The sequence below is a fragment of the Armigeres subalbatus genome, chromosome 3, assembly GCF_024139115.2.
Source record: "Armigeres subalbatus isolate Guangzhou_Male chromosome 3, GZ_Asu_2, whole genome shotgun sequence".
Taxonomy (NCBI): Eukaryota; Metazoa; Arthropoda; class Insecta; order Diptera; family Culicidae; genus Armigeres; species Armigeres subalbatus.
In genome coordinates this window covers 391859593-391884434 of record NC_085141.1, presented here as the reverse complement: position 1 = coordinate 391884434, position 24842 = coordinate 391859593, and the positions used below count along the sequence as shown (strand labels likewise).

The following is a 24842-nucleotide window of genomic DNA, read 5'->3' as shown; positions in this document are numbered from 1 at the left end:
AGTTTCCGCAACTCCCGTTGATAGTCCGACAGTCAATCGATTACAGATAAACATGGCTTTCTTTTAATATATTGATCTTACTTCTATGTCATGAAATGCGTCCTTTACAAGCTTTTTAAAATTGTGCCACTGGTGGGGGGAATTTAGTACAAATTCAGGACGTTTTAAAATCGCTAGATTTTACTACTTAACAATATGTACGAAAGTTTAAATGAACTTTATCACTTCCAGTATACCTAAATATGCATACTGTTTTAGGTTCATTTCCTGCCAATAAGATGGTAATTTAGACTGATTCCAAAATGGTTCAAACTAAAGAGGCTAAAGAGGCACTCATAACAAAGAGATGAAGTGTCAAAATTGGAACAGCGCATTTACTGTCAAATCAGTTGTTCCAATCGAGCACAAGGTTGTTAAAGGTAGGAGTATTGCGTCTCTTTGTTTTTCCAGGCTCGTTAGTTCAAACCATGATTGGATACCCTAATCTTTTATTGTGCATTTAGACCAAAACTGTTTATTGTCTATCCGGATAAAAGTTAGACCGATTTTTATACCGAAGTTGAATTTTTCTCCAGATACAGGCAACTTTCCCAACTTCGGAAATAGTGCGCTAGATTCGCCTAAAGATGCGCTAAACAACGCATCAATTAGTTTGACAGATAAAACTTCGGAAGAAAGTTCGGTTCGGAAGTCCCGACTTCCGAATTCTAAGTTGGTGCTACGCCGACAATATATGGCAGCAAGGCCCACTTCCGACGAGATTCACACGGAAAAATAAAATAAATATGCAGCACTGCACGGTGTTATCTGTCACAAAATCGAGCTTGTTTTGTCGCTGACAACGTCGCTGGCACCAAATTGAGGTTCGGAAGTCGATTTCCACACTTCCGAACGCTCTTCCGACAATGTTTTGGTAGCAAATTCAAATTTTGTTCTGACGTTCATGATGTCGGAAGTAAGTTCGGAAGTAAAACGTCGGAAGTCGGAATACAATTTAGTGCTGGCGACACAATAATAAAACAAGACAAAATTTTCAAAACGACTTTTAAAGGAACCTGCACTCAGAAATAAAATAAATCCGTAAAAGATTTGAAATTAACCTATTTAGACATTTTTCACTGTTATACTTTACGTAGTATAAAAAGTATACTATCCAGAATTATTAATTATACTAAGTTGGAATAACGCGAACTTATTTTTGTTTGTATTTTGTCTTTTGCGGAGTTTTATATTTTCTCCCATTTACGCCATTTTCTCCATTGCTCTAGTCCAGTGAAGTCGACGCGCTGAAATTTTTGTTTTGAAAATTTCAAATTTGTAAGTTTTCGGACTGTTACATATTGGTTTTTTTTACCACTGGGAAGGTAAACCTCTGAACACCTCAACCATTAGAACATGGTGAGATTAGACAAAGAAGGAGCGGCCAGCACCGGCTTTATCCCATCAAGGCAAGTGGGAACAGCGGCAAAGTTACTCCGGGAAGGATATTTGATTTCGTTATCATGAGCTACGCTGCTGGCGAAATTGTAAGGAGTATTTTTTTGCATATGCAGAACAAACATAAATTAAAGTGAAATTTTTTTTAGATTGCCGCGCAAACCTGAGATGAAGCGCATAATCGTAATCTACAACTTTTCGGCTTGCAACGGGTAGCTATTCATCTTGCTATCAGCCCTGATAAAATGGAGGAACATCGCATAGCTCGAAATCTTGAAGTACTGTTGTACACGTTGATGCTTCGTCTGATATGCGATTGTAAAGATGGTCATTTTCACGTATATGCCGGGCACCAAACTAATGGTTTTCTATTGGCGCGAGCTGACTAACAAAGATCTTGCCGGAACTCGATAACCATCTGATGATTTATACGGAACGGAGTGATACTGGTAAGCGCAACTGATAAATTTCATATCTCTCGACTGACGTTTTGATCTCATTCGGCAGGCTATGTATCATATTGCATCGTGCAAAATGTGTCTACCTGCGGGAAGTGGACAATGTCGTTCGATCCGAACTATTCTCTATCCTCGAAAGACAACCCAGCATAGAACCAAGGACCAAGGCACACGCATTCACTTCCAGCTTACTACCTCCAGATGGTCCTAAGAGCGATCTATTCTCATCAGCATATCTGATCATCAAATGGTGTTAATAAAAATAAACTTTCTCTGTGCAAAATCCATGCTTTAGTTTTTATTTTCATTTTGACAATAAAAAAACAACAGACGAACCTAACCTAGAAACTGTAAACATATCCTAAATAACATAAAAAGTTATAAAGCCTACTTATACTAGCGAATGTTTTTCTTAAAGTTATACTATCCCGGTATTGTTGGTTGGAATACGAATTTGGGGTCAACCAGGTGAATAGCCATTTAGAATGACTTTTAAGCTATTTAGTATAAATTTATTTCTGAGTGTGGAAAGAAAATTTTATTTACACGGAGAACCGAAACAACTCAAAATTGAGTCTTTTTCACTCAACTTGACAGCAAAGTGCAACAACTCAAAATTGAGTTATTCGCTAAGTACTCAATTTTGAGTTATTTTACTAAAACTTTGGTTGGGTGATTTTTACTTATAGTCAATGAGTCGACTCTGAGTGAAAATTACTAAAAATCTGGTTTTTACGGTAGCAAATTTTGGGCGAAATGAGGATTTGTTTCGTATCCAGCTTTCCACGCTCGGTAATGGCGGCTTATCGGTGTGTAAAAATCAATTGGTCACTGTACTGTTTGACACTAGCTGGAGGAAAGCCCACTGGCGTTCCTGGGTGAGGGGAAGGGAAAAAAGGCCTTTTCGGCACTGAGTTTTCCTCCAGCTAGTGTCAAACAGTACAGCGACCGATTGATTTTTGCACACCGACAAGCCGCCATTACCGAGCGTGGACAGCTGGATACATACTAAAATCTATAAATATCATCATGTTTTCATTTTTTTATTCAAACTATTTTAAAAATAGAAAAACTAACATAGTAATGACATATTGATAATGAATGACTTTAATGATCCTGCAAGATGTGTGCCGTGTCCTCTGCTGTCACGATCAAATAGTTGATGGAAACAACGTTTCGAATCTGTAAAAAGAAGAAAAATTGCCGAATTACTCAGAAAAAAGTCATGAAGGAAGTTGTAGGTAAATTTGGCTACGCCACTGAATGCCGGTGTCTTTATATGTAGTTTGAGGTTAGATCCCATAACCGCAAAAATTAATAAGCAATAATTTACTTGGGATATCAGGTATTTACATATAAAAATTAGTTCTAATAACGTCGTACTTACCTTGCGGGATTTGTGATAAAATCAAAGAGGTGGTTTCCGAGGTGATTTCTTGATGATTGCCGGTAAAATCATTAAGCCTTCCTAAAACTGTACGCAGAATAAATTAGTATTTCAGATATTGATAAGAAACTAATTGTAACTCACCCGCAGTGAAGTACCTTCCTCGGAACCTTGCATTTCGTTCCATTTTTGGCAAATTATCACACACAATTATCAATTTAAGTTGAAATTTAAGTTCGAAACTTCATGAAACGAACTCAGCTTCGGTTAAAATGGTTGTAAGTAAATTTTCAGCCAAAACCGTGTTAAGTGCCAACACTTAATTTTGGATACTTACATATAAACAAAATAACTCAGTGGAAAGTGTTGAGGGTAAACTTCGAAAATAAGTATAAATCACCCAACAACCAAAATAAAAATATATCCAAAATGGGAGTGTTGGCAGATTTCTCAAATTTGAGTAGTTTCACACTTGATTTTGGATAGTTTCGAATCTCAGTGTACGGTTCTGTGTTGAATAAATACCCCTCGGCGCTCTACTTTGCCGATTTGTCAGATTGGAAAAGGAAAATATGAACATAAGGGATGCCAGATGATATTTTCCAATGTCTTCACAGTCGTTTAAAAATGTCTTCAAATGTCTTCAATATTGAGATTATGATTATCAGCGAAAAATTTCAAAATCCAATAGGTCTTCTTCTTCTTCTTCTTCAATGGCTCTATATTCCAATTGGAACTTGGCCTGCTTTTCAACTTAGTATTAAATTAGCATTTCCTCAATATGCCCGCCATTGCATGAGTATGTATCTTGTGTAGCAAGTATTTATACAATACCCGGATAAAAAATATCATTGAAAAACAATAAATTTTATTGCTACAGCACCATTTAGTACATAATAATTACAATTGAATGTAATGGAAATTTTACAATGAAAGTGCATACAAATTTATTGTTTTGCACGATAAATTGAATGGTTAATTGGACTGGTACAATAAAAATAGGGGTTGTTATGTATCTTTACAATAAAAAAATCGAAAATTTTCCATACAAAATTCAGAGCAAAACAATTGATTTTACGGTTCTTCAATTGGATGATTTCTATAGACGAAACAATAGAAAACAATGTGTTTTAAATGTTTTTCCCCACTTTTTTTTATTGTTTTACTATACAAGTACTATCCAGTTTTCCGCGAGCGGTAATGGCCGTCAACTTGCCTGCGAGTTAGTCTCTGATTTTACGTTTGTGGATGTCAACTGCACCCACCGTTCCGAACATTCTGAACGATGTGGCATATAAGAAGGTGCTGATGAAATGAACGCAAGCCTTCTAATAGACTAACGCAAAATGAACTCCCCCAAGAAATTATGACGTTTGAGCGGGTCGCATAATGAACGCAAAATGAACTTTTGTTCGATAAGACGACCCGCTCAAATGTCAAAATCCATCGGGTGAGTGAATTTGATGAACTCCTGCACAGGTCTATATACCACATTGATCAAAATGCTCGGAACGGTGGGTGCAGTTGACCTCCACAAACGTCAAACTAGATACTAACCCGCAGGCAAGCTGGCGGCCATTACCGCTCGCGGAAAACTGGATAGCATTTAGAATGAATTACACTCCAGTACTACAATGGAAATACAATACAATTTAATGTTTTACAATTAATTTTTCTAACAGAGAAAAAATCACAGTTTTTGTTAGATGCAAAAAATACTGCCATCCTTACCAAACATCATTACAATTTGTAATTGGAAACAATCACTACATTTCTTAAAAAATAAACTGAACTAGTAAAATTTTTTTTTTTCACCATTTACCTTAAATATTCGAAGGTTTCATTTCAAAATAAATTAAGATTAACTTATTCTACATAAAAAGAAACTCTTGCACTTGTTCTTCCTGGAGCACACGATTGGCATTTTTCATTCGTAGTGACAAACCCTCTTCGCCCTCCTCGTCACGACGCTTGGTGGCTCTGAAGCAAGAATTCATTTCACTGTACTGTCGGTTTCTGGTGATCCATACTCTGGCGGTTTCTCGTGGTCCAACCAGCTCAACCTAGAATATAAAAAATCAAATTTTGTTCAGGATTATTTTATTTGTTCCTAATGAAGAAAACTTACCAACTAAGTTGAATCTAACACCGGAGCATATATTGCGATTCAGGATGTTGACACTATGCGGTGCTGCCGGAAATACACGTCGAACACCATCAAGGAAAATGATTGTTGCGGATGTCCAAGTGGGAATCAGAAGTCAGCTGACCTGATCTGCCCTTCAACCGTTTGGCCAGCGGCTTCCAACATTACTGCAACAGAAAACACTTTAACAAACACTGTCTCTTTCCGAAACTTGTTTCATGTTTTGGTGCGGAAGAAAACATGTCAAATCGCCAGCATACACACTCAACGGAAACTACGAAATACTCAAATAAAATAAATTAAAAATTTTAAGTTTATTAAAAAATCGATAATATAAAAGAATAATAAACATCTCGTAAAGCATAAATTGATGTTAACAGAATATAAAAAAAAAATGAAAAAAAAACATTTTTGTTCAAACAATAGAGTCAATTGAAACTTTACTGTTTTTAACTGTTGTTTATCATGAAAAACATATTCGAGGAATCGTTTATTTTTTATCTATAAAAATGATTTTCAAAACAATGGAATAGAATAGTTTTAACATTCTGTACATTTTTGATAAACAATACAAAACAATACAAATATAATAGAATGTATTAGTAACATTTTAATGTATTGTTCTTATAATGTGCCTACAATAAAGATTTTTTCTATCGTCAAAAAATTACAATGAAATTACAATAGATGGTACTGTGTACCATAAAATTTATAATATTTCAATGACTTATACCATACAAGTTACTGTAATTTTTTATCCGGGTAGATACACTATGCCCAGGGTGTCGACAATGTTTTCGACCTGACAACATCCTAGACCGGACCGAGAATCGAACTCACCATCTCCGGATTGGCAATCCTACGCCTTTGCTCGCAAGGATACTGGAGATCCCAATAGGTGTGTAAATTCAATAGTCTCCTTGTATTAGTGATGTTGAATAATGTTTATTTTTTTACCATTCAAATTGTTAGAATTGGGTCCTAAAATGAAGAATCGATATTCGATTTTCTTTCAGGGAACGATGAATGTAATCATTCTAATCGTGTCAGTTTTTCTTTAGACTCAAAAATCGAAAAGAACATTGTTTAATTTGAAATTGAAAAATAGATGAAAAATGCTTCCTCGACATTTTCGGTCTTGTTTGACGTACGGATTCAAACGCACTAGCAAAACACCGCAGGGCACTTGACTCAACCTTTGACAGTTTATATATGGGGATGACGTTTTGGGCTGATGGTTCATTCGTTCTGAAATGTTGCACAGCCCAAAATTTAAGACAAATTTTGTGTCTTAAACACAAAAATATTATTTTTACTGATTTAGAATTTTACCAGAATTTTTATAACAACGGTACAAGTATTCTTGACCGATGCACTATCGTTTGCAACCATAAACGAGGTAGGGCTTTAGGACCCAATTCAAGAGAATATGTTTTAAAATTCCTTATTTTTTTTAAAAACGAGTCTACCCTGGATTTTGCACTGAGTCGGATTTTTAAGCTGAATTTCCACGTTGAACTCTTCCAAATTTCTTTTTAAAGAATACCCTGTTGGGATTCAAAATTTACTGTGAAATACTTGAAAAACATCAAGAGAATTTTCTGAAGGAACGTCCGGATAAATATCTAGATCAACTTCCGGATAAATTCCCGATGGAGTTTCTTATCCAGCTTTCCACGCTCGGTAATGGCGGCTTGTCGGTGTGTAAAAATCAATCGGTCACTGTACTTTTTGACACTAGCTGGAGGAAAACTCACTGGCGAAAAGGCCTTTTTTCCCTTCCCCTCACCCAGGAACGCCAGTGAGCTTTCCTCCAGCTAGTGTCAAACAGTACAGTGACCGATTGATTTTTACACAGCAGCAAGCCGCCATTACCGAGCGTGGAAAGCTGGATAACTTTCTTCTGGATGAAGCTTCTTATTATTTCTGTAAGTCTCCTGAAAAAAAAATCTTGACACACAAAAAAAAATCGTTGGTAAAATTGAGAGAATCGTTGGTAACATTAAGAAAATGAGTTAGTGATTTTCAGTAGAAAGTATAGAACTGTTAAAGTTACCAATGCAAATACTGTGCTTCAGCAAACACCAATTGTTTGTCAAATCAAAAGTTATCCTCTCAAAATGAAATGTGGTTTTCTATTTGTAATTACTAGTGATGCTCTCAAAACAACGGGATTCATTAGCTTTCAATTTAAGTTAGTATTGTTTAATACAATTAATAAATGAAATAAACAAATTTTCAAAATTAAACATGTTGTTTACTTTATTTTTTTCTTGTATTCAGTAATGCGAAAAAACAGAAACTATCAAAAAATGAAACGCTCTTCATTGACCATTGCCAGCAGCCTGCCATCACTCACGAACCCGCATCTTATTATGTACTTCTCAGTACGGTCGCCTCACTCCGCTTCCCGGTTCTCCTCATCGGGTTTCAGGTTTTCTCCATTTTCGCATGGACACGATCCCTTCCAGCTCGTCGATTCCTTCTAGCTCGTCGATTCCCTCCGTTAGCAGAGGGCCAAACTATTCATGCAGTGTACGTAGGTCGTGCTGCACTTCAGTCATCTGAAAAAAAGCACATTGAGCCCCAATGAAAACTCCATTGAAAATCAAAATGCCGCAAATAAAAACGTACCTGGCCTTTTGTTCGTCAGAATATCCTTCGGTTTGGTGAACAGGGCGCGGTTTCCCTCTAATTTACCAACCAAGTACCTCACTTTGTCGGTTGAAAATTGAAATTAAACTCTGGAAATCGAAAAAGAGAAAACTCCGTTTTTTCAGATCTCTATTATGACATTATGAGTTGATTTTTTTTTCTTGTCGGTGTTGCCGAAAATGTGAAATATGAAAGTTAGTTTGAAATTTTTACAATTTTTGTTCTGAGTGCTCCAACTGTGAAAATCACAATTTTCAATTAGGGAAAAAGCTTTTAAATCAACGATTTTGTATTTGACTGAAATATTTCAGCACTCAAAAATACCAAAATTTGCAGACTTTTAAATTAAAATTGAAAAATGTTAAAAACACAACTTTTTTTTCTCTGTGGAGGAATTCCTGTTGGAACATATAAAAGATTTACTGAAGGAACTTCTAAAGAAAGTTCTGAAGGAACTTCCGGAGGAATGCTTGGAAGAACTTAAGGAAGGATTCCTGTAGAATCTTCAGGATGCATTCCGGAGGGATTTTAATGGAGGAATACCTGAAGGATTTTCCTGATGAATTTCTGAAGGATATTCCTGAATTTTCCGGCAATTTCCGGTGGAAACTTCTGGAGAAATTCTTTGAGATAGTTGGAGAAGCTTCTTAAGTATTGCTGCAGAAAATTCCGATAAAAATCCTGGAGGCATTCTTGGAGAGTAATTCGGCCACCTTGAAGGATCTTCCAGAGGAGGAACATCCGGAGGGATCCCTGGAATAGCTTCCGCAGAAATCCCGGGGGAAACTTTTAAAAGAATTCCTGGAAGAACTATTAGAGGAATTCGTGAAGGAACTATCAAAGGAGTTCTGGAGGATTTTTTTAAATAATCCCTGAAACTTCCGGACAATTTCCTGGATGAATTTCGGAAAGAATACCAGAATGTATGTTTGAAGAAATTCTTAGAGGAATTCTCAGAGAAAATACTGGAAGAATATCTAAAAATATTTCTAGAAGAATTATCAAAGGAATTCAAGGTAGAATTTAACGAAAGTGTGTCACAAGTTTCCTTTGATTTTGCTACTTAGTCTTTAATTAAAATTCTCTCGATTTTTTTGTGGACTTTCTCTGAATTTTTTAGGAACATTTTCACGTAGAAATTGACCATGGAAATAATGAGAAATAATTATTTAACACCAGAACAAATTCAATTTCTTGTCGGCAACCGTAAAAAAATTTATTAAAATTAATTGAGACAATTTTCTTGTGGAAATTAAAAGGGATTTATTGTGGGAGTTCAGAAAAACTTGTGGAAATTAAGGAGAATTTTCAATTTAAATTTTGGAGGATTCCCTTTATATCTTTTTACGGAAATTATAAGATATAAATTTTGAACTGAATTCCCAATTTCAATTCTCATGAGTTTAGACAAGAAATTCCTCATAATTTTCATCGGAAATTCTTCTTATTTTACACGAAAAATTCTTTGAAATTTTCACAGAAAATTCTTTTAAAAATTCACGGAAAATTTAAAGAGTTTCCCGACGGATATTTAGAGGAAAGTCACATAGAAATGCCGAAAAGAACAAATGAATTCAGAAGGAATTAAGATAAAATTGCAGGTTCTAGCTCAACGGTTGAATAAATTAAATTAAGTCATAGAAGAATTCAATCAATTTTTGCGTTCCGATGTAATAATCGAAATACCTTTTAACAAACACGTCAAAAACGCCGCCGCCGCCAAATTCTGCCATCGGGAATTTTTAACCAGCGCACAACTCAAAGTTATTATTGCGTATGAGGCGAGGTATGAGGTCTGAAAGGCGTTACAATTATCAGCCCGCTAGTGTGAAGGTATTTTTATGTTTGAGTTTCTAGGCCCGAGACAAAGACTTTTGTAATTTTGTTTGTATAATTTACATATAGAAGTCGCATAGTTTATAAGTAAAAACAATGTATTTTCCACTCGCTGGCTTATTGATTGTCTTCAAGTATCTTCAAAAAAGTAGATAAGTCTTCAAATACTTTGAAAAGTCTTCAAAATGTCTTCACGAAATAAATGTCTTCACAGAGATTGAAATGTCTTCAAATCTGGCATCTCTGAAATGACAATGACAGATAAATAATCAATGATTTACATATACGATATTTATAAGGTAAGGAAAAATTCCAACGACAAGCGTATTAGTATGCGGAGAAAAATGTAAACAAGAACTAGCATCCATAAATTACGTAACGCTCAGAGGGGGGGGGGGGGTTTGTCTGAAGTGTGACAATCCATTTAAAATTTTCAATTATTCATGCAAAAAGTGTGACAAGGGGGGGGGGTGGTTCATTTTTTTCGCCACACACGAATGGCACCAACACAAAACTAGGATCGCCTTACCTTATAGTATTTTCATTGGGCCACAGAGTACAGTCGAAAAAAGGGAAAAACGGAAAAAACAGTCAGCGGTATCAACAATTTTTCCCACATAGAATCGAAACATCGAACGGGAAGAAGCAAAAACCCAATAATTTTACGTTCAAATATTAATTTTCGTGAAACTCATCATGGGTGATCGCTACAACATTCACAGCCAGCTGGAACATCTTCAGAGCAAATACATTGGAACGGGACACGCCGATACAAACAAGTACGAGTGGCTCACGAACCAGCACCGGGACTCGCTCGCCAGCTACCTTGGCCATTACGATATGCTGAGTTACTTCGCCGTGGCGGAAAACGAGTCTAAGGCACGCATCCGGTTCAACATCATGGAAAAGATGCTGCAGCCGTGTGGTCCACCGCCGGAGAAACCCGAGGATTAATCCAGGTAATGTTTAGATTTTTCTCACAATAAAATCCTTGTATTCTGACGTTTTCAGGGTATTTTATTTTGCCCGAAAATATCTTGAATATAATTTAAAGACCTATTTGAAGACTACTTTCGGTTTTTTTTATTTGTAAAAAAGTGGCTTCCAACTCCCGACGGGTGAAAATAAGGCACATAATTTTTTTCTTTAGCATTAGCATTAGCATTGAGCAATTCGCACAAATTCGTAGGTGGTACAAGCCAAGACTATTGTATGAGAGTAGCATCACTTTCATCCGTTACCACAGATATTAATTTGGGACTAATCACTATCTCTTAGATGGAAGCAATGCACTCTCCAATAGTCGAGATCTGTCCTGGCCACGTCCTTGCGAATGCTGAGGAAGGGGAAGGATGGTTAGTAGGACACCTACTTAAGAAAGATGCAGAGAACTCTACGACCTCTCATAGGTGCCACGGGAGGTTTTGGGATTGTGTGGAAGGTTATAACAGTAGGAATCGTTTTGGTAGAACGTGAAACACAGAAAGAACTAAGATAGAAATACAAAGTAGGAAAGGGACGAGCCTGGAATTGAACCCACGACCTCCTGCTTATAAGGCAGAAGCGGTAGCCACTAGACCACCGAGCTCGTTACATAATTTTTTTCTTTACTTTTAAAAATAATATTGTTTCAACACATTGCATTGACTTTATATACTGCCGTGAATCGCATATCTGTCCCATCTTTGCTGGGTTTCCTATTCATATGGGACAAATATGCGATTCACGGCAGTATAGGCACTTGTATCCCTTTTCCACAGTATAATGGTGGTCTGTGTTCAAAAACTAATTCTTTAGGCAAATTTCTTCGACTGAGAAAATGACAGTCGAAGAAATTTGCCGACCATCTCTAAAATCCTCGTCCTAAAATACGTAGGGGGAATGACGGCTTTGGCAGGTTTTGTTCTAAACCGTCTAAGACGAATTAATTACTGTCCATTTAATTCCACCAGTTATTTTTCGTTATCTTTGCAGATACGTATTTCGACCACAACTGTGTGGTCGTCTTCAGTGTCTTGTACTTGACTCGACTTAGTACAAGACTTAAGTAGAGTCAAGTACAAGACACTGAAGACGACCACACAGTTGTGGTCGAAATAAGTATCTGCAAAGATAACGAAAAATAACTGGTGGAATTAAATGGACAGTACTTAATTCGTCTTAGACGGTTTAATACATTCCACTAAAAGAGCTTAATATATTTTTTTCAGGTTTTGTTCTATTATTGGCAGGGGTTTTTTTTATGACTGACTAGGCACAAATTTGGCATAATCATTCTTTGAATATCAAAGAATATTGTGGCCAAATTTCATAAAATTTGGTCGACAAAAATCCCCCTGCCAATAATAGAACAAAACCTGCCAAAGCCGTCTTTCCCCCTATAGTTAAAAAAAACGAGAAAAAAAGTGTTAAGTGGAAAACTCATCCACAAAGTACGTCACGCCTCTAAAAAGGGGGGGGGGGGGGTGTAAAGAACAGCGTGACGATCCATACAAAAATTAAGTAGAGGTTTGTTACAAATTCGTGACGAAGGGAGGGGAGGCGTTGAAAATCGCCATTTTTCGGGTGACGTATCTCATGGATCTTCCTATACCTATGTACATGCACTTTGGAGTTGTTTTGGTTTTCTCAGAAATGTGTATAATTGATGCATGTAGTTTCTCAAACAAAAGGTTCAAATAATGTTCTCAGATCACCGTCTAGAATTATCTTTTATCATTTTATGCTTGTATACTTATGTATTGGCAAATAAATACTATATTTAATGCAATAGGATTTTCAACTGCGCGGATAAAGAGAATGATAGGAGTTTCAGTTCTGCGAAAAAGTTTTGCTCTATTTTCAATATTGAAACTTATTTTTATTTGTTCATGAATCTTCAACAATCGAAACTTGACTTGTAGCTGTGGTATCTAAATCTTCATTGTCTTCCTCAGCATCAATATCTTCCTCTAAATCAATTTCCGACATATGCTGCTGTACCTTACTGACCAGCATCTGTTGAACGATGGGGGCTACTTCATTGTTCGTTTCGTTGAGTCTCTGACACGCTTCTTTTAGTTTACCCAAAGATATATCTCCAGCTTGTCTTATCTCGGATGTCTGATCTAGTGCGTGAAGCTTGGCCATGGTGATCACTCCATGGTTACCGTTTTTTCCACCCTCCAAGCTGAGACGTTCTTCTGCGAGCGTTGGATCCACATAGATTCTATCCCCAATGACTGCAACTGTCGAAGCCGTAACGATATCGAACATGGAAATGGTGGCGTCACTCAAGGCCAATCCGGCAGCGGTTATTACTGTAGCCAACACAGAACCATCATCCTCTAACACATTTGCAAAGATGTCGATTTGGAAGTTGGGGAATAGGTGTCGGCAAACAACCGGTTGTAGAGCCTTGGCCATTGCCGCCGCCAGTGACCGTTCTTCGGCGTCCGTTTGAGGGTTCTTCCGGTGTGTGCAAGCGAACGGTGAGAATTTAAAATCACAGTACAACTCGCCAAGAGCACGGAATTTGTTTTGCTTGGGAATCTCACGGGGATCAAATACCGAAACTATCACTTTGGTGTTTCCTAGTTCCACATAGGCAGAACCCTTGGCTGTCGAGACGACACCGAGCTTCATAACTGAAAATTATTAAAATTTATAATGACCCTTAGAATAAAAATAATCGCAACTTACAATATTTGCGGCTTTCATTGTCTTTTCGGCCACACTTCCTTTGGCCGCTAGAATCAAACACGTCCGCAGCCCGTTCTTCGAATGTTTTGTTCAGGTTTTTACCGAATATCTGATAGGGCAGTGATCCTTCGGGACCATTAATGCGCTTCTGATCAACAGGCATTGCTGCAAATCTCAGACGAATATGTACTTATCTATTAAATTGAATTCTGTCTTGTTTCTCACTAGAGCGACCGGTTGTGGTCAAAATACGCCTATCGGTCAAAATGTAAATAAATTTATAAAATTGAATAAATATATTAAGCCTACTAACCGGTATTATAGTCAATAAATTAGAAACAGTATCACTAAAAATCCTAAAATTCAGACAAATCAAATTAAATTTTATTCAATAATTCCTCACGCGTGTTGTGTGCGTTGTGGGTGTTGTGTTGTGTTGTGTTTCTTGTTTGCTTATTTTGACAGTAACTGTCAATCTTGTATTTCCTTTTCACGTTCTTCTCAAAGGGCTGACGTGGACGTGGCTGACACGGAATAGGCCTTTTCATGTGAGACTGCCGATACACGCTTACTTCAGTTCACCCAATTATGGGTGAAGAGTACCGAAAATCACCAAAACAAACCTACACACCAAATTTTCTTCCAGCCATCCAGCAAAACGATTTGCTGGAAACATACCAGCAAAGCAATGTTTTGCTGTATTACAGCATTCGTTTTATTAGTTTGCTGAATTTCAGCATTTGTTTTAACAAGACCTATTGTTTGCTGAAAACCAGCAAAGTTATCAAAATGTCAATTGGATATGTCACTCGATCTCTATCCAGCTTTCCACGCTCGGTAATACTAAAGACACACTGGTGGTACAAGTACCACGGTTATATACCCTAGTACATATTGTACCATGGTTTTCCTCGTTGTACCAGCATGGTACAAGGTGACACACTAGTGGTACAACTTGTACCATGGTACGAATACCACCAGTGTGTCATTAGTATAACGGCGGCTTATCGGTGGGTAAAAATCAATTGGTCACTGTACTGTTTGACACTAGCTGGAGGAAAGCCCTCTGGCGTTCCTGGGTGAGGGGAAGGGAAAAAAGGCCTTTTCGGTAATTTTTTCACCAAATTTTCGGCGATTTCCTTTGTTCAACTGTCAAAACTAGGGATCCTACATTCAGAGATATGCGAAAGCGGCCATCTTGAGCCAATCGAGCATTGAGAGCTGTCAGAATCTGAGCCAAATGAACATTGTTATTGTTGCGGATTAAATGGTATTGCGATTGTACTTAAAAAGATTTTACGAAAAATTTTGTCGAATAAACAATTTGTTTTACATTGGCAAGTTGAAGTAGTCTAGTTTATCCATGGTACTTTGTTTATTTGTATTGCACTTTTATTTTAGTGATAATGCACTGTTGGACGTTAGATAACGAAATCTGAAAATGACATTATGCGCAAAGTCATATTCGAGCTCCAACATTTTGCGCCACGGCAAGTGCTGGCAGCGTTTGTTTACAAAGATTACAGCGTTGCTAAATCGTCTGGAAAAGTATTCGCACATCTCTTAATATAGGATCCCTAGTCAAAACCACCGAAAATCTGTAAAATTATTCACCGAACAGTTCTGCTGTTGAGATATCGGTGAAATTTCACAGATATCTGCGATTTATTTTAAGTGTAATGTATATATGTAAAGAAAATATGGTGTGGATCAATTGGATTATCATCATAAACATTTATAAAACTGTCGATTAGGGTAATTTTTCCTCATTTCGGTCAACTTCGGTCACTATTCATTCATTTATTTAGTCTACATCTAAACAGATAACCCGAATAAAATGAAATTATACAACTATTTTTCTAGTTATCGTTTTTAGAGTATAAAGAACTATAGTTGAATTTTTAGAGGAATCATAGAAAATACTGTACGCTTATTATTCCATGAATGATATTTACGATAGCCCTTATATTATTTTGATTTTGGATGATACATTGAATGGGTTGTTAAGTATCGTTACCATTCAAAAACATCAACTTTTGCATGTATTTTTGCAAAGCAATTTTACCATGAATCATGAGTTTATCTTCATTTTTTATTCCACGCGATCATTCGAGTTTTGATTATATTCAACAAAAATAATAAATAGTATGATTTTTCAACGATTCAGCTGGTAATCCAAATTAAACGCTGTGCGATAATTATTCAATAACACAATTACTGTATTTTACGATGTATAATATTATTTTACAAACTTCAATGGGATAATATTTTGTTTTTTCTTCAATTTTGTGTAATAAAATAAGCCAACACTAAAAAGTTTCTGTTATATTTTATTTATAAAAAAATATAGCTTTTTCTAATCTTCTTAGTACATGTAGTGTATTTTGCCACATTCACCGCCATTGCCGAGCGCGAAAAGCAGCAAGCATAAGCTGCGTTAACAGGACCCCTTTCGTACAGATGTTCACTCAACAACTCCACCTGTAAATTATATTGAAAGAAAGAATACATTTAGCGGTGATGGAGCATTTCTATAATATATACGTAAGGATGCGATGCAAAGCGAGAGCGAGATTCGACGAAGTATTAGTTAAAAATTGTTGTTAACTCCACATGTTAGGCTCGATGTCCACGTCCACGTAGCGTCTTTTCAACAGTTAAAAACGCAAAAGTGAATCGGGGAAAAGCTTCCACGCGCTGATGTCTACCTGCATTATTTTAACACTGCGTGCACGTGGCGTTGAAAATACGCTACGTGGTCATCTGTTCACAATGATCGGGGATAAATGCATTGTATCACGCATGGTGTTCTTTCTAACAAATAGATGCGTGGAAATATAAAAGTAATAGTAAAAGTAGGTATTATTCAAGACGAAATTATATTATAAATATTTGTAAAATAGGTCCATTTAGGGTTAGCCGGTGGATACCTGTTCATAAAAGTAATTTCTGTTAAGATTTGTTTCATGACTGATACAACATCAAATAATAAACATTGCTAACCACTCGTGATACTAAAGCTCTGAACGCAATAAAATGGAACGCGACTGTAATGGCTAGATTTGAGCCTAAATATCATGATACGAACGTAGATAGGCGCAATATCTATAGGGACCAATCACCACTAACTGATATCGGCCCAATAATTGAAAGGTTATTGCGATTAGTCAAGTCGCAATACAGAAACACTCCGTGGATTTTGTAATGATGGTCTAGTCAGAGTTCCCCAAGTAACCAAAAGTTCCTTTAAAAGTACGTCAGCTAGTCTGAGCTGATTAAGCGAAAAGCGTACTTTTAACGGAACTTTTGGTTGCTTGGGTCCGGCATCCTGTGACAATACCGTTCAGTCATTGGATCAACGCACGGCCGTTTTACAAGCCGAGTACCACATTGAAAAGGGGCTATACATAAGAATATTACCTGCATAAGCATGTCATTGCGGTTCAGCTGATATGATGAATTCGGTAGCGCAGTAATGAACAGCGTATTGCACCGGCGTACAAGGTGGCGTAATACCATCCTATGTACAACCCGTGTGTATCCCCGTGTAATGGAAGAAAAAGGGTGCTTCTGTAGATAAACGAACATGTGGGAGAAAGAAAAATAGATTTAAAACATATTTCATATAATAGAGTTTTGACTTACATGCATTTTTTTAACCACCACTGAGATCGCCACTTCGATCACCACCGACTTCATTAAAAACTACGAAGCCTTCAAATCGGCCTGACCAAGTGACGTCGACTTTAACACTGAAAATAAAAATACTTCTTTTTATGTAGTCGGGTGTGAATAGCTACCCAAATTATATCATGTATGATTTTTCTTTACATATTATTTTCATTTCCCAATCCAGTAATCTTTACTATAAGATTTATAATCTGTCAACAATTTGGTGTGATCAAAGCGATTGATAAATTAATCATATGATTGTACGTGAATCGTACAGCTAATGTTGATCACATGCGGAATGGAAATCTTATAATAATAACCATTCAGTGTACGTTTTATTTCTATGCGGGAACACTGAATCAACAATTTTACGCCACAATACACGGTTCGAGGCCGCATCTCTCCATCCTCGAATACGCCCCACGCTCGCCAAGTCGTTTTGCACCTGGTCTGCTCATCTCGCTCGCTGCGCTCCACGCCGTCTCATACCTGCTGGATCGGAAGCGAACATCATCTTTGCAGGGTTGCTGTCTGGCATTCTTGCAACATGTCCTGCCCATCGTACCCTTTAGCGTACCGGCTTTAGCTACCTTATGGATACTGGGTATGCCGTAGAACTGAGTGAACTCGTTGTTCATTATTCGTCGCCACACACCGTCTTCTTGCACACCGCCAAAGATGGTCCTAAGCACCCGACTGTCGAATACTCCGAGTGCTTACAAGTCCTCCTCGAGCACTGTCCATGTTTCTTGCCCGTAGAGGACAACCGGTCTTATTAGCGTCTTGTACATGATACATTTGGTTCGGTGGCGAATCTTTTTTGACCGCAGTTTCTTCTGGAGCCCGTAGTAGGCCCGACTTCCACAGATGATGCGCCTTCGTATTTCACGACTAACATTGTTATCAGCCGTTAGCAAAGATCCGAGGTAGACGAATTCCTCGACCACCTCGAAGGTATCCCCGTCTATCGTAACACTGCTTCCCAGGCGGGCCCTGTCGCGATCGGTTCCACCCACAAGCATGTACTTTGTTTTTGACGCATTCACCACCAGTCCAACTTTTGTTGCTTCATATTTGGTTGCACTGTATTTTTATATTAAAACAATACGATGTTGGATTTCCTACACAGAAAAAAAATCCGTGGTAAAAACTACTATTTTGTAGACTACGTTTTGTTTTTATAACTACCATGAAATTTCAGTCAATTTTACCATGGTTTCAGAGAAATTCATCACTGTGACAACATTCCGCATGGACCACAGTTGATTTTTACTGCGCGCATGGTAAAATCAAACGGGTTTGTTATCTGCTGAAGATCGTCGGTGCATATTCTTAAAATAACCCTCGGAATGGTAGTTTCAACCGCAATATTTTTGGCGTGTAATTATGACGGCTTTACCGTTCAACAATATGCAATTTAAAGAAAAATAAGGCATATTTGGCGCAATGGGGTAAAATTTAATATTGTTATATTGCTAATATGCAATTTGAACAAAGTTTTTAAAAGTTACGAATGAATTAAACTTATGTGTTGAAATGGTCCAAAAACAATTGCAAGTATAGTAACATTAGAGAATTATGTTGACGTATTATATCCACGGTGTCAATACAATATGTGCAAACATCAAGAAACAATATATCCTATTGTATACCGTAGAGCATATGGTAATTCAATTGTTTACACTGTTGATCCTATGGTACTTTTTTATCCGGGTGTAGGGTAAATGATATATTTTGGACATAAGCCTGAGCTTCTTCGTTAAATTTTAGATAATGTGTAGGAAAATTTTTATCGAAAGTATGATCATTCCATACTTTTACCTCAACTCTAGCGGCTCCTGATGAGAATTCACAAATCAACTATTATTTATCTTTAAAATGATCTAAAATGTAAAGCTATCTACCAAAGTGCCTGCTGGACGCCAGTATGCAGGAGAACATGCATTATAGGACTCTTCGTAACATGCACCTGAAACACGTTTAAATTGGTTCAAACGGCAATCTTGAGGTCCTGCGGCCAAAGTTTGATTGTAATTGAGATACTAACATATTCCAATCGCTTAACATGAACTTGAGACGGATGAAAAAGGAGTGACCAAAATGAAGTTATGTTTTTATTCATCAGACATTTATTGGTCACCCCATGTACAGTACATGGATGAACCATTAATTGCCAACTTTCAGGCTGTTTTCAATGATATCGATAAGATTGCGAAACAATGTTAATTTCTGGTTTACTCTATGTCAGTTAAGCAAATAAATGCATTTGAATGAATGTGGATACGTGCAGGTAAGTCATACCATTGAGATCTGTAGGTGGTCATTTTTAAATTAGGAGAAAATGACTCTGTCCAAAATATATGCATTTTCCATGTCGAAATTATATATTTGATGTCCAAAAAGCAAATATTTCAGTTCGCAGTATATCACAGTTTACACCTAGTAAACGTAATTTACTCAAAAATTGGGCAATGGAGACACAAGACTAATCATAGGTTATGAATTTGGATGAACCTAGCGGTTTTCAATTGTTTTATACTATTCAATCTCGATATATTTTCTAATGAATGTCCTGCGCTTGTCCAAGATACATCATTTATCCTACCAAAAAATCTTTTCAGAAAAGCAAAAACGTAAAAATTTCTTCAGTAATAGCTAGATAGCAAATGTGAGCATGTTTCGAGACACTAATAGACCACTTATATGCATGTATGTGTGCGTATGTGTGCAATTCCTAAAATTTACTGAGTGTCCTCTGAGAATTTGAGCTTATTTGGATTAAAACTGATTTAGCACAAGCCGTTTCAAGTTTGCATGCAAATTAGTATGGGGAAATTTATTTTTTCATTATACTGATATTTAATGACGCTTTCATTAAGCGCATATTAAAAGAAAACCTACATTGCTAAATGGAATACTCAATAGCTTACACTCAGTGAAAACCTCGGTGAAAACCGCATCTTTATTAATTGTTCCAATAATTAAATAGTAATCGAATTTGATCTATACCGTGATTTTCTGGAGCTAATTGCATAACTCCTCAACATAACTTCAGGCTACTATGTTGCACTGCACGTTTCAGTGATACTAATTTGCATGCAAACTTGAAACGGCTTGTGCTAAATCAGTTTTAATTCAAATGAGCTCAAATTTTCAGAGGACACTCAGAACATGAATCAGATGAGCGCTGTGGAGCAAAATCGATTTTTTGAACCACCCTAAATTGTACATGCTACCAGCGTTACGATAGTTACTAGCCATGTTACAACAGTTATTCAATCCGACGAGCGCCTGATAGATAGGCAGCTTGACGTACAGTTCGTTTTCATCTATTTATTGTCACTCAACCCATGAAATCCGCCTTTTAGTAGGCAATAAATTTGTATTTTAAAACGTTCAATCGCCGTGGGAAGTTGAGTAGATTTATCTCGTTTTAAATACTGGAGTCTGGAAATATTTCCTTATAACTAAGGAAGGGTCAAAATCTCACTGTATGTGGATTAATCTGGGTTTTTGGATTTGGACTTGTTCAAAATGTGGTATAAATTTGGACCAAGAGTAGACCACGAGTGAAGTTGCTCGAGTGAAATCAGGAGTGATTCAGTTTCATTCCAAATTTTCGACCACTATTCTAGTTTGAATCTGGAGCAAAATAGAACAAACTAGCTAGTTTCCCCAGCAGTGTTCTATTCATGTTTTTCAAATTTTCAATTAAATGAAATCATCATGTTGGCGCCAAGAAAGGCGCCGTAATTGCAAAGTGGATTGATCCGTAGATAAAATGACGCATTCATACACCAAAACAATTGGAAAATATTTGAATCTCGTGATTCAATCGTGGTTCAAATCTGCAGAAAATAGAACGGAGCGTTATACCAGTTTTATTTTTTTAACATTTGACTGGTATAAAAAATGAATCTAGAACAGCTGCTGGGAAAATGAATGTTTCAGATTCATATTCAAACTGACAGCCCCGAACGATTTGAATCACTGCTGATTTTATTGCGAGAAGATATAGAAAAATTCGAACGAGGGTCCGACGGTCGACCGTCGGAAAGCTGTTCCGCAAACGTCAAATCACATGATGCACGGAAAATAATGTTGGTTGATTTTTTCGGTGTGAATGTTGATTATTGAAATCAAAGAAAATATGTAACTTTAAACGAGTGTTACATGCCGCTAAATATTTTAAATAACCTTTATGGTACTTTCAAGGCATTTCGGAACATATTTATGCGATTTTGAAACATTTTAGACTTCTCGAATATTCTTGATATCAAGGAATATCAACACTTTTCGCACAGTGCATGTCATTTGAAGTTTCCGACACTCAGTCTTCTTCTTCTTCTTTGCTCCGCAAAATTACACGCTCATTTTGATTTTACTCACCGGTGAGTAGTTTTGTATCGCCGTCTCTTTTTTTCCCACAGAAATTTTACTCACTTTTTGAAAAAAAAGTGGAACTACTCAAATTTTGAGTGGTTCCACTTTTTTTCAAAAGTGAGTAAAATTTCTGTGGGAAAAAAAGAGACGGCAATACAAAACTACTCACTATTGAGTAGAAAAAAATGAGCGTGTAGAAGTTATCTCTGTTCTCGCAATAAATATTTACCCTCAAGCTTGCCCTCAAGCGAGAAATGGAAAACAGTGGAAAGGGTAAACGCGTCTCAATTTTCCCTGAAAAAAGATTAACGTGTTTGAATATTTTTTTACTTCTTTTGTTTTGATCTGGTTCGCATTCTAGTTTTTTTATTGTTCAGCTTTTTGGAATAATTTTTTAGAATACCAAACAGAAAAATGTCTTTAACTCGTATCAAAACTTTAGTGGAGAATTATTCAAAGTTATGTAGATTCTGTCTAACTATAAACCCAGACGATTTGTCTCCACTCTTTGATAGAATGGTGGGCAAGACAGATATTTTTACCATCAACGCCATAGTCCGCGAAGTTCTTACTACACTTGGGATTCAGGTTCGTACCTTTGTATATTACTTTCGAATATTACCATGCAGAATAAACGGAATAAACTCCAAAATTTCTAACTCATCTAGTTTGCTCAAAATGATGCGTATCCTAACAGGATATGCGGCAACTGTCGGGATCTGCTGCACACCATTCAGCACTTTCGCGAAACGGCACAAGAATCAATCCAGTTACTGGATCGAGCACGGCTGCTAAAAGAGTTTCCCAGTGCTAGATTCGACGACGACCCACCGGTCGCAGTAATAGTGAAAGAGAACTATGAAATTCAAGAACCTGAACTTGATGTGGTCTACGAAGAACTTGTTGGCACATGCAAAGAGGAAGACGAGCCTGAAACGCCGGAAGTTAAATTGGATCAGCCAGATCAGCTGGAAAGTGTAGGACCAGCGCAAGATGATGAAAATATTAACACCAAAATTGAACCTGAATACACCGAAATGGAATGGGTCGTACTTGACGAAGGAGAAGTGGAATCACATCAGGAAGAAGAGACTACACATGAAACTGTATCTCATCAGGAAGACGTTTACGTGGACGAAGAATACATAGTAGATGAAGCAGATCAACCTTCCGAAACCTCCGAGTCATCCAATATTCAGCATGAACAAGAAAAAGAAGAAGAAGTGCACGTGGAACCTAAAGAACCTTATACCAAGCCACCTCGAATGTGTCCGATTTGCGGTGCTACATCTACCGCAATGAAGGTTCATATGAGAACGCACTCAAATGTTCGTCCCTTCCCATGCGATAAATGTGAGAAGAAATTCTACACCAACGCCAAACTCCGATCTCACATCGATTCCGTACACATAGGAGAGCGAAAATTTTCCTGTGAGGTATGCGGTAAGGCGTTCGTCCTTCGCAAGACTCTCAACGCCCACATGCTGTCTCATGCTGCGGAAAAGGACTTCGTTTGCTCGATATGTTCCAAGGGGTTCCTCTTCCGGTGGGCACTCGTGAAGCACGAGCGAGTTCACACCGGCGAGCGGCCGTACGAGTGCACTTTGGATGGGTGCGGGAAACGATTTGCCACATCGTCTAACCTGAAGCAGCACCAGAAAACCAATACCCATTACAAAAACCCGCGAGAGGACGTGTGTCAGCATTGCAACAAGCTGTTCCAAAACAAGTACGCTCTGAGGGCACATATGAAGACGCACGAGGTGAAAGTCGAAGTGGTCGACGATGCGCAAGTTTGAAGGTAAGTTGAATTACTGATAATAGAAAGGAAAATGTTTGAATCTAATAAGCTTTCGTTTTGTTGGATGACAATCCGGGTTTCAAGAGTAGTTTGTTATTCATAGTTTTGAGTAGTTCCGCTTTTGACGAACATTTGGAAATATTTCCCTGGGAAAGAAAAAAGAGTCGGCAATACAATTCACTTAGTTAATAAGTAGTAGAAAATTTCTACTAGAAATACAGCGTGAACTATCATTTCCAGTTGCGTCGCTTGATAAATCATAACTAGGCTCTCCGCAACAGCACCAAGCGCCCTTTTGACTGCCTTATGATGGTTTTTAGCTATCGAAGATATGATGAGACTAATAATCAGCACAAAGGACTAGATAGAAGACAGTTTAAATGAGCAGCCTGAAGTAGTAGAGGTACAAAAGGTCTGAGAGATGAAGAACCTATTTATTGCTCTATTAAGACGACATCATTGGTAGCAATCAACGTACTGTGCAGCTCAATTCCGGCGAATTTCGATGTCGTTTGTCATGATAATCCGCAATATTCGCAACTAAATTTGAGAAAACAAAGACAATATTCTGGATTCAATTCGGCGTTCCGGCAATACAGAATTGCAGTTTGATCAATTTGTTAAATCAACATACGGTCCGCTTTTTTTTATTGCCATCCATTTTTTAAGTTTTGTCATCAATTAGGCATCACTACCATGTGCTTAAAAGGTGCTGTCATCGTTGGTACTAATTAAAACACTTGTGGTTTCATTGGCGTTTAACAGTGGAATAATTATTTCTATTTATTTAACATGATAGTCTAGCGACAAGGATTACAATGATTATAACGGGTCGGCCAGTCGCGTTTCCGGTTTAGAATTGGGCGGCTTATGCGCCACTCCTGGTAGGAGACCGCCCAACAAGTTTTTGTTACCTTGCTTGATACCTTCTTAGGGGAAGGGTCACTTTTCTTAATGAGAAATCTGACTGGCTAACCTGCATACGTATGTCGTACTTCTCGTTTCCGAGCGGACACAACTAATTCCAAGAGATTTCCCAAATTAATTTTTCCGATATCCGGCCTGGAACCAAAGTCGTTCAGGCGGGGGTTTTCCTCATCGGACCAACCCAAAAAAGTTACCCGTTTCACCCCGTCCAAGATTGAAAAGCGATCAGAAGTCAGAATCGGGCTGACTACTCAGTAAATACACCCAAATATACGCTAATATACTCACGAACGCGAAGCGACATAAATTCTTTACAGACGCCAACTAAATACATTCAAATAGCAGATTTTGAACCGGTCTAACGCTTACGATCGAGATATTTCTTTCGCCTTTGATCCCTCCCATACATGAGGCTCCAATCAAGGTTTACATGGGTTTTATTGCAATGGATTTGTTTTA

At 37.4% G+C, this 24842-nt stretch overlaps 3 protein-coding genes and 2 long non-coding RNA genes across 6 annotated transcripts; 3 read left to right on the top strand and 2 right to left on the bottom strand.

Annotated features, from left to right (window-relative positions):
- The first annotated feature begins 1388 nt into the window (after nucleotides 1-1388).
- LOC134223917 (uncharacterized) lies at nucleotides 1389-2214 on the top strand. The gene is made up of 3 exons (XR_009982776.1): nucleotides 1389-1526; nucleotides 1587-1886; nucleotides 1945-2214. It is a non-coding gene; the product is annotated as an uncharacterized LOC134223917 (long non-coding RNA).
- A 799-nt stretch (nucleotides 2215-3013) lies between these two features.
- LOC134223916 (uncharacterized) lies at nucleotides 3014-3697 on the bottom strand. The gene is made up of 3 exons (XR_009982775.1): nucleotides 3427-3697; nucleotides 3283-3369; nucleotides 3014-3077 (listed from the first exon to the last, which is right to left on the bottom strand). It is a non-coding gene; the product is annotated as an uncharacterized LOC134223916 (long non-coding RNA).
- A 6774-nt stretch (nucleotides 3698-10471) lies between these two features.
- On the top strand, nucleotides 10472-10952 carry LOC134223915 (splicing factor 3B subunit 5). The gene has a single exon (XM_062703139.1). It carries the CDS (start codon nucleotides 10616-10618, stop codon nucleotides 10871-10873), a length of 258 nt encoding a protein of 85 aa, XP_062559123.1. The 5' UTR covers nucleotides 10472-10615; the 3' UTR covers nucleotides 10874-10952.
- Nucleotides 10953-12734: 1782 nt separating this feature from the next.
- LOC134223914 (exosome complex component MTR3-like) lies at nucleotides 12735-14040 on the bottom strand. Of its 2 annotated transcripts, none has more exons than XM_062703137.1 (3): nucleotides 13914-14040; nucleotides 13601-13765; nucleotides 12735-13545 (listed from the first exon to the last, which is right to left on the bottom strand). In XM_062703137.1, the coding sequence occupies exons 2-3, from the start codon at nucleotides 13761-13763 to the stop codon at nucleotides 12788-12790; spliced, it is 921 nt and encodes a 306-aa protein (XP_062559121.1). In that variant the 5' UTR covers nucleotides 13764-13765; nucleotides 13914-14040; the 3' UTR covers nucleotides 12735-12787. The 2 variants fall into 2 exon arrangements, with proteins under 2 accessions (XP_062559121.1, XP_062559120.1); XM_062703136.1 differs by having other exon boundaries at nucleotides 13601-13854; nucleotides 13914-14034.
- Nucleotides 14041-21981: 7941 nt separating this feature from the next.
- Nucleotides 21982-23496, top strand: LOC134223913 (zinc finger and SCAN domain-containing protein 31-like). Its single transcript, XM_062703135.1, has 2 exons — nucleotides 21982-22243; nucleotides 22324-23496. The coding sequence occupies exons 1-2, from the start codon at nucleotides 22070-22072 to the stop codon at nucleotides 23452-23454; spliced, it is 1305 nt and encodes a 434-aa protein (XP_062559119.1). The 5' UTR covers nucleotides 21982-22069; the 3' UTR covers nucleotides 23455-23496.
- Nucleotides 23497-24842: the final 1346 nt, after the last annotated feature.